General features: G+C 55.1%; 1 protein-coding gene across 1 annotated transcript; it reads left to right on the top strand.

Annotated features, from left to right (window-relative positions):
- On the top strand, positions 1–3,948 carry VOLCADRAFT_97404 (uncharacterized protein; the record flags this gene model as incomplete). The annotated part of the gene is made up of 5 exons (XM_002956393.1): positions 1–151; positions 717–1,427; positions 1,750–2,141; positions 2,325–2,378; positions 3,031–3,948. The coding sequence occupies 5 exons, from the start codon at positions 1–3 to the stop codon at positions 3,946–3,948; spliced, it is 2,226 nt and encodes a 741-aa protein (XP_002956439.1).
- Positions 3,949–9,836: the final 5,888 nt, after the last annotated feature.

Here is a 9,836-nt window from a genome sequence, read left to right as displayed (position 1 = left end):
ATGGGCGGCTGCCAGTCGCCCCGCCGGGCTGCTGCTGCCACAGCTGCTACAGTCACCGGTGTGGCTGTAGCCACGCTGCTGCTCGCTAGCAGCTTGGCGACTGCGGCGACTTGGTCCAGTGACGCCGCCCCGCCTCGGGATGAATCCACAGGTGACCCGCGTATGTATGTTTGCATGTTTGTATGTGTGTGTTTTGTACGCGTAAAAGCGTGTGTGTGATGATAATGAAAAGTAGGTCGGGAGAGAGAGTGAATGTGGCTGGATGCCTGGGTTGAGGGAAGGAAACAAGTACAGTACGCACTTAGGCGGTTCAGGACCGAGCAACAGCCATGATAATACTGGCTTGACTGTAGGCAGCGTTGGCATTGGCGGTGACGGTGACGGTGGCGGCGGTGACGGCGGCGCTGATGCTGCCGGCGCCTCCGCCGGCAGCGCCGCTGTGGACGCCTCCCCTCCAACGGTGCCGTTGACCAGCTTGTTCGCTGTCGTCGACGGACTACTCCGCCCCACCACGATCGCGCTCGAGGCATTGACGTTGGCTTTCGGAGCCGCCAACGCCAATGCCAGAGCCGCCGCCGCTGCCGCCGCTGCTGCCGCCGCCGCCACAGCCACCAAAGCTGCTGCCACGGGCAGCGGCCTGGCGTTAGGGCAGCAGTACGAGCTTGGCGGCGCCCCTCTCGCCGAATCCGACTCCATCGCCGACATCGGTGGTGTAGGAGGCGGCGGCGACCCCGCCGCCGCCGTCGCCTCCGCCATGGCGATGGCTCGCGATATGGACCTACAGATCCTTCAACTACGCATCGCGCAGCTAGGGGCGCTCCGCGCGGGTGGTGCCAGCGCTGGCGCCGCCGCCAGCGCTGCGGATGCTGGCGGCGACGGGGCCAATGCTGAGGGCGGGGACGATATGTACGACACGTATCTGGATGATCAGCTGCCAGAAGGCACTGACGCAAGCCAGAATGATATTATGATCTTGGAGGACGTTGGCCAGGGAAAGCTGATAATTGCGCCGTACGACATGGATGGCTTGTACGACATTGACGATCATTTGGAGGCGGATGAGGAGGCGGGGCAGGTGGTGGACGGCGGCTGGGTTGACAATGCTTTTGAAATGCAGTTGACCGACGCGTATGACGGTGATCTGTATGTTATTGGCGACGAGGCTGCCTCCAGCGCCGACGACGCCGACGACGCTGACGCTGACGCTGATGCCGAAGACGTCGGCGTGCCGGCTGCGGCAGCGGACACTGCATCTGCTGCCGCTCAGTCGCAGGACTCCATGTCCGCTAGTGACAGCAGCTCCGCCTCGAGGGGTTCCTCGTCGTGGTCGTCCCCCTCGGCTCCAGGCGCCGCCGCCGCCGCCGCCGCCGAAGTTGTTCGGATCAGCCGCCGTCGCCGCCGCCTGCTTGCATCAGGGCCCAGCTCTGGTGGGTTTGAGGCTGGCTTGTGTTGCGCATCCTGGTGGCGGTGTCCTGACATGTTTCCTCGCGCAAGAGACAACCTGCGTTTCAATCACCTTCAGCACCGCCCTCCGAACACTTCGACACATTCCTGAAAACTGCCGCTGCACGCATGTACGGGAACATCCACCACACCACCACACCACCACACGCTGACATGTACACGAACATGCTACATAGCAAATTTGAAGGCACGCGCTGTAGGCACCACATCACTGTAGGCATCGCGTGCACAGCGCTCATCAATCTGAGCGGTCATTTCTTGCCCCGGGTCCGCCGCCGCACGTAGTGGGCAGCGGCAGCGGTCCGGGGCCCGACGCCGACGCTGGCGACGTCGCCCCTAGCGCTAACGGCGATGCCATGCGGAGCGCCAGCGGCGACGCCCCCCCCCCGGGTGCCAACGGCAACGTCAGCCGAAGCGCCAGCGGCGACGCCACCGCCGTCCCTAGCGCCAACGGCGATGCCATGCGGAGCGCCAGCGGCGACGTCGGCCCAATCGTCAGCGGCGGCGTCGGCCCAATTGTCAGCGGCGGCGTCGGCCCAATCGTCAGCGGGGACGCCGACACTCCCGACCAACGCCTCCGCCGCCAGGGTCCAGGCCCGGGCCTAGGCCCAGGTCCAGGCGATGGACCAGTTCGCCGACTACCCCGCCGGGATCCCCTGGACCAACCCCCAGCCAATGTAAGCCATGCAATGTACCCACCGTCTCACACCGCCCTCCCTGCCGTTCTCTCCTTGCCGTGCTAGAACGACTTTGTTGTTCTTTCTTCCCCCTTCCTTTCCCACCGAGATTTTCTCACAACATAAAAACAAATCAACACACGCTTCGCTGAAAAAAGCTCATCACGCCAACTGTCACGGCAGGTCTGGGTTCCCGGCATCGTGCGTGTCAGTCGAGAGCCCGACGGCAATGTACGGGTAAGTCAAACTGCCGTACTGAGTCCACTGTTCTGCTGGAAGCTTATGGCTCCCAAACCTTCAAACCTCGAATCCGCGGTCCGAGGAAGAAGAACCCTCGCGGGCCTTACTCCTCCACTTCTCACCTAAAACCATCCGCGTGCTAAACCCAGTCAAGTTGCTTATCTAGGCTACAGGCCACGTCTGCCCGTCGGGTTCCGTTGCATATCTTCTTAGGTAGGTCAGGAACGAGGGGAACCGCGCCCCGCCTCTCTTCTTAGGCACGACTAGCTGAGCTCAAAAAAAGGAGTAGAGGATGGTGGCGCCGACCGTTGCGGGGGTTCTGTGTCAGTTAAGACGAGAGACAGATTTGGCTGTACTGCTGAAGCAGCAACCCTCTAGCAATCCCTCAAGCGGTAAGCACACACACATGCTCAGCTCAGCTCAGGGTGGGTCGGATCCCTTACACAAAGCAGAAAAACGGCAAAGGGGATTATTTTACCTTCTGTTTGCTTAGTGGTGTAAGGTGTTTAAGGTGACCGGTGATTAAGGGATTTTGAGTAACAGATTCGGTTGTCACCGGTACTCAGTGCACCTTACAGGAACACACCCTCTCTCTCCGTCTCTCTTTTGCGCAACTGTACGGACAAAGCTTGCAACTTTTGCCACGCAGGTTCGCGTGGGGCCGCTGGGCGCCATTACTTCCGTCACCGTCGCACCGCAGAACAATGTCAGGGAGCAGCCACGCGCGGCAGCCGCAGCCGGCGGCGGCGGTAGCGTTCCTGTTCCCGACCTCGCAACCGCCGCCTCAGCCGTCTCCGCGGCCACTGCTGCTGCTGCGGCCGCTGCAGCGGCGGCGGCGGCGGCGCCGATCCTCCGCGCCACCGATAACAGTGCTACTACTCCCGCCGCCGCCGCTGCCTCAGCCGCCGTCGGGCCCCAGCCCGGGGTTGCATCTGGAAGTGCCGAAGGGCTTCCGCAGCCGCCGGTGGTAATGCCTGCCACCGCCGCGGGTGCCGTACTCGGCAGCGCCATAGGGGACCGCGTCGGTGATAGCATCGGCCGCGCCGTCGTCAACGTCCGCGACTCGGTCTTTGGCAGTCGTAACGGCGGTCGTACCGGGGCGGACGCGACCGACGCCGCCGAGTCGCTCGATGCTGCCGTAGCTTCCACCCGCAGCGGCCTGGTCAACGTATTTGAACCCAACCCAAGCGAGGTTCTCATGCAACAGTCCGCTAGCCGCGGAGACGACTCCACCGTGACCGCTGTCACCGCCACCCCCCTTGGCGCCGCCGCCATCACCACCACCACCGCCAACAACAACAATAACAACGGCGGCGGTGCCGGTTTCAACCAGCGACCTGGAACGTACCCCATTTCTGATCGGGATCGGATTCACAACGAGGTCCAAAATCGGATCCAGGATCGCGAACGCGAACGTGATCGGGATCGGAATCGGGACCGCCCCGTTGTGTCAGTTAGTGTGGGTCCAGGGGGCTCGCTCGTCCAGTCCTTCAGCGGCCCCCAGGGCCGTATGACAAACGTGGGGCTCGGGGGCAGCATCGCGCGAGTGGTGGCATTGCAGCCCTGAGACGAATGTCGGGGGGAATAAGAGGAGGAGATGGGTTCGAAGTACTACACGAGGGTACGAATAAGGGTACGGCGGGCGGGCGGTATGCTTGTTTGGAGGGCCCGTGGTGAGGGAAAGATAAATTACACAAGAGCCAGTGACCCAGTGTACGGCACCGGTGTGACCTTTGTGGTGTCGTGGCTTTGAGGACGGGCAGTGGTCTTGGTCATTGTGGGGTGATGGATGAAGTAAGGGAAGTGGGGGGTGGTGGAAGGGAAGGGAGAGGAAGGGCGGGAAATGGAGGTGGCCATGGGACCATGACAGGGGGCAGCAGCAGGAGCAGAGGAGCGTGCGTATGTCCCTTGTCGAAACTGCGGAATTGTGACATTACGATGGTTGGAATTATTGTTGACGTTTTACTGCTGACGCTAGTCTTAAGCATGCGCAATAGGCATACATGCTTAGGACGGAAAATGAGGCGGTGCGAGGGGGTTAGGGGTCTCAATCACGGCTGTGATGTGATGTGCTGCTGACATGTTGGTTTGGAACTTCAGGGAACTTCAGAGGTCAAGGCAGTACGGATGATGTACTACACGCCGTACTCATACCGATGTAGGGCGTTGCGTAACTCTTCCACGTGCGTCGGGTGGTCTTCACAGTTCCGAGGACTGCGGCTTTTGCGTTAAGGAACTCAAAAAACTTTACCTCCTAAAACTGTGTTGTTGTTATACACAATTTCCCCAACTTTACATCATACAAGCCTCTATCATAACATGCGTTGTCTTTCCGAATAGATAGGCGACTTTAATTTGCACACCGTACGACGTACAGCACTGTACAGCACTTCCACCTTCTCACATACCAAGCACCTCTTCACGCTTAAAAAATACATATCCAAGTCCATCACGTCATCACCTACCAGGCCCCCGATAAAAACCATGTAGCGCATAAGCCGTGAAAGCCTGGAGCCAACTCCTCCGTCAGGCAATAAGCCACCTGCACTTAAAATACTACAATATAGCAGCCATATAGCCACAATCACAACTTGCAGACTCAACATCATAACAATGACCGAACCGGGTTAACCCGGTCGGTCTATTTACCATAAATAACTTTTCTGAGAACAAAGACATCAAAATGGCTCGCAACAGCTCAACGGATCAAGCCGCCGGTGTGACGGCGGAACGATCCGAAGCAACCATATCAGTTTCCCTTCTTAGGGAAATTACGAAGATGGAGCAACCTTTTGGACAACTTCGATCACTGGCAATGAGAGCACTTTTTCAAGGAAACTACCTGGAGAACAGAAAACAGGTAATAGACATTATGGCAGGACCGATAGGACACCGAATAGTGCAGACAATACAACAGGAGCTAAAAGCTCCTTACGTTGTCGTCGGAGAACCGGTGGCTTGGGAAGCTCGCAACGACGAAGGAGTCGTTGGACAGATCAACGTCTACGTGCCGGAGGAATGGATTACGCCCGTAAAAAACTTAGCGGACCACTGCGGACGTATCAATCTAGCAGATCTCCATCTAGGAGAATACCACATTCAAGATCTTGTGGTAGACATAGTGGGGGCATCTGCCCAATATTTCCGACTGTCAGGACTACCTCCGGCATTTCCTCAGAAATGCCTATTCTGGCTTATCGCGGATGCCTACGGCTTTGACGTAGATCAATATGGAAAACAATGGGGGATAGTGGAGGCTAATCTCAATACAGCCGTGGTGTGGGTGCAATGGGATCAGCCCGCATTACCCGCCAGGATGAATATTTTCTCCATTGAGGAAGATGGCAGGCGGATCCACAGGGGGCCGTGGAGAGCGCAACACACGTACTATGATACACAGACTCCAGCTTTGCCACGCCCACCAAAGATCCAACGACGAAACCGCGTGATACCGAATCTCCCGCCGCCCATTTCGGCGGCGGCAGTCATCGCGGCGCGAGCACGGCCAAATCTAGCGACGCCAGCTGTGGGTGAGGTAGGAGGATCAAGTAATGCACGTTAACCCATGGCTTCTGGACAGCCCCAGACAATCCAGCAAACAACTCGACAACAGCAGATGCAAAACCGAGTATCCAACGAGGAGGCAGCAGAAATGGCAGGCAGAGCAGCAGCTGCCGTTGTATGACGACAAGTACAACAACAGCAGCAACAGCAACAACAGCAACAGCAACAACAGACACAGCAACAGCAAACACAGCAGCAACAACAGCAACAGCCACAACAACGACAGAACCAGCAACCACAACAGCAACAGCAGCAGATACAGCAACAGCCGCCACAGCAGCAGCAGCAACAACAGCAGCAGCTCTCATACACAACTACCAATCAACCGGTGCTACCGACATCAGCTCCTATCCCCAAATCTCACTCCATCACGCACCCCTTGCTGGGTCAACCGATTCAAGATGTAAACATTCTGGCCGGAAATAGGCCAGATGAACAGCAATGGCAACTACAAAACAGACGGACGCATCATGGAAACCCAAGTCTGCCCACTGACCAACCTGTGCTGGGCAAACATGCGGACAAACCAACGTCACGCACGTCATCTCCAGGGGTCAGTCCCCAGCACAAGAGGCGGGACTCGGTAATAAACCCGCCCAGGTTTCATGTTCTTCCACATGACGACCCGGGTGACCTCATGCAAGTCGGCGAGGAGGAAGAAGTGGGAAATAGAATAGTAGTGCGCGGAAATGGAGATACGGAAATACCCCCTAGGTAAATGGGGCGACGGACAAGATGCAGGAGGCCTAATAATAGACCCCTTCGTATAGCGTCCCATAATGTAGCAGGTTTATTTACGCATTCGGCATTTACTCGTATCCATGCTGCGGCTAGAGTATGGGCCCAACATAGGTTGGATGTCATTTGTTTACAGGAGACACATCATATGGGAGATGGAGACCTGACAATTCTCACTAGAGAATTGCAATTCGCGGCTCAGAAAATAGGGATACCGGGATGGGATATAATAGCACAATCCCCCACGACCAATGCCCGGACGGCTGGAGTGTTAGTGCTAGTGCGCAAAGATCTTTATCGCGACTTTAAAATAATACAAACACCGGCACGACTACTTCCGGCTAACATTCCCCAAGGCCGTAGCGCGTCGGTTTCGTTCACGTGGTGTGGTCACCGTATTCATTTGATTAATTTGTACCTCATGACATCTACTTACTCGATAGATCAGAGGAAGGCGTGTGTGCATTCTCTTGGCGATGTGGTAAACAGGATAGGACAGGATGATCATTTGCTTTGGGCTGGAGATTTTAATTTTGTCCATAATCCGATGCTAGATTCCACCACAGGAGAAGGGAGTAGACCCGCGGACTTGTCCTTAGCTAAGGCTTTCTCCGAATGCTGCCCGGATATGGTAGACACATATCGCTACCTCCACCCTGCCCGTCGCGACCTTTCGTTTTTCTATAAAACAGGTGTGTCGGGAGGGTCACGTCTTGATCGAATCTATACTTCCACAAACCTCACCCCCTTCATCGCTTCCTCTACCATTCCAGTGTGCACTTCGACAGACCACCGTTTAGCTATTATTGCTCTTTTACCTCGTCTTGTGAGAACGCGTGGTCCAGGCCTTCCACGGCTACACACGCATTTCTTAGATTTCCCTGACTTGAAGGGAAGCTTCTTGCAATGGATTGGTGATGAGTGTGCGCAGAGACCCGCTGAGACAGACACAGTAGCTATGCTACAATGGTGGCCGTTGTTTAAACATCGAATGTTCAATGAAGTAACTGTTCTTAATCGGCAAGCGCGAGAACGTCGTTTTCCCCCGGGGGGGCAAGTACGTTTGGCAATAGAAAATGCAACACGGGCACTAGAAGAGGTGCAGACCGAACATATGAGTACACAGAGGATCCAAGCGGCAATTGACGCCCAAGTAGCGGTTGTACAAGCGGCTAGAGCTGAAGGTGCACAGGAGGCGGAACGGGTTAGATTACAGTGGATTCGTGAGGGTGAACGACCTAGTAGAGGGCTAACTGCCCTGGTGCATCCGTCTAAGACTCTACAAGTTATTCCAGCGTTGCAAGATAGAACGGGTCGTCTTATTACAGACACGATAAAGTTGCCACAGATGGTTGCGGATTTTTGGGGAGAGATTTGTTCCTCCCCAACTCATGTGACTGAAGAGGCTAGGATGGCTGTTATAGAGGCGCTGCGGAACCGCCACCTTGTCATTCCGGAGGAGGATGCGTATCATGTAGGAAGATCGGAGGTGTCTGACGCTGAAGTGGAAGCGGTGCTCAAGGAAGTGACGCCAGGCAAAGCGCCCGGTCTAGATGGCATCCCAATTGAATTATACAAGGTGTGTCGGAACGAGATTGCACCAGTTCTTGCTCAACTGTATACAGCCATGGGCCAAACCCAAATGCACCCAGATGGCTTTTTGCAAGGTGCTATCATGGTTATTTATAAAAATCGGGGGTCTCCCACCTCCCCGGGCAGTTATCGACCGATTACCTTGTTGAATACAGATTACAGGATTCTCACCAAAATTTTAACCCGTAGGCTGAGTCCAATACTAGGGCGAATTATCACGCTCGAGCAGTCTGCTTTTCTGCCGGAGCGCTTGATAGGTGCAAATGTTCTTTTCCTGCGGCATCTACCGCAACTTATGTCGACGACAGGACAGTCGTGTCTCCTGGCTTTTTTGGATATTGCTAAAGCTTACGATTCCTTAGATCGTAATTTTTTATTTGAAGCAATGGATGCTATGGGCGCAGGAGTAGGGTTAATTAGTTGGACTAAACTTCTTTTATCCGATGCAGCGTCGAAAGCGGTAGTAAATGGTTTTGTTTCCCGTGAAGTTGCTCTTACAGCGGGTGTGCGACAGGGATGTCCGTTGGCACCGTTGCTATACTTGTTTGCCGCGCAGGCGTTACTATGTTGGTTACAGTACAACCGAGTGGGGATTCATTTACCCCAAAATAATTCAGAATTGGTTACAGGTGTGCAATTTGCTGATGATACGGAAGTTGTTTTAGAAGGAATCCAAGCAATTCCGGCTTTCCTTGACTGTATGAGGGTGTACGCACAGGCTTCTGGACAGCAACTTAACCTGGATAAGGTTGAGCTGTTACCTCTCGGCACCCACCCACATCATATAACAATAAATCAAGACTTGAAGGTCGTACATATGGCTACGGCTCTCAATCTACCTTTTACGGACGTGGGAGAAACCACAGTCAGGGACTGGGATGTGCAACTAGACAAAGTCTGGGCTCGGTTTCGACGCATCTCTGTGTTAAATCTTTCCATTTTTGGGCGTGCACATGCAGCGGCTGCATATGGGCTGCATCGTTTTACGTGGCATATGGAACACGGGGGGTTTCCCCCAGAAGCTAAACTCATGAATATTGAGGCTAAAGCGGCCAAGCTTATTGATAGGAACCTCGGACCGGTAGCACAAGAAAGACGACTCACCGGGGTTCCTAAATATTTGTTATATGGCCATCCAACTTTGGGCGGTTTGGGGGCATTAGCAGTACGACAACATGTGCAAGCGCGATGGGCATGCTGGGCAGTGCGTTTTGTGGGAGCATTACTCCAACCAGTCTTAGTGCGTCCGCCTTGGGTGATGGTCATGCAATCTTTCCTACATAGCCTTTACCCCAAATATAATCCTATGTGTATTTTTACGTCCCAGGTGGGAGTGCCTTGGTTTGGATTAATCATTTTACCGCCAGATGTTCAGCGCATTGTGACAGCGTTGGCATACCTTCCCCCAGTGGAAGATGTTGATGATCACCCGTTAGTTCCTAATGCGTGGTGTTGGAATTTGCCATTGTGGGGAAACCCTGTTCTTCCAGAAAAAAGGGTGAATGTCCAGTTAGATAACATCCGCCCAGGACTAGAATTTCGACATCAGGCCCTCCTGGG

The sequence above is a fragment of the Volvox carteri genome (genome assembly GCF_000143455.1).
Source record: "Volvox carteri f. nagariensis unplaced genomic scaffold VOLCAscaffold_60, whole genome shotgun sequence".
Lineage (NCBI taxonomy): Eukaryota > Viridiplantae > Chlorophyta > Chlorophyceae > Chlamydomonadales > Volvocaceae > Volvox > Volvox carteri.
Note: the sequence above shows the minus strand (reverse complement) of the source record. Positions and strands in the feature narration are given on the sequence as shown.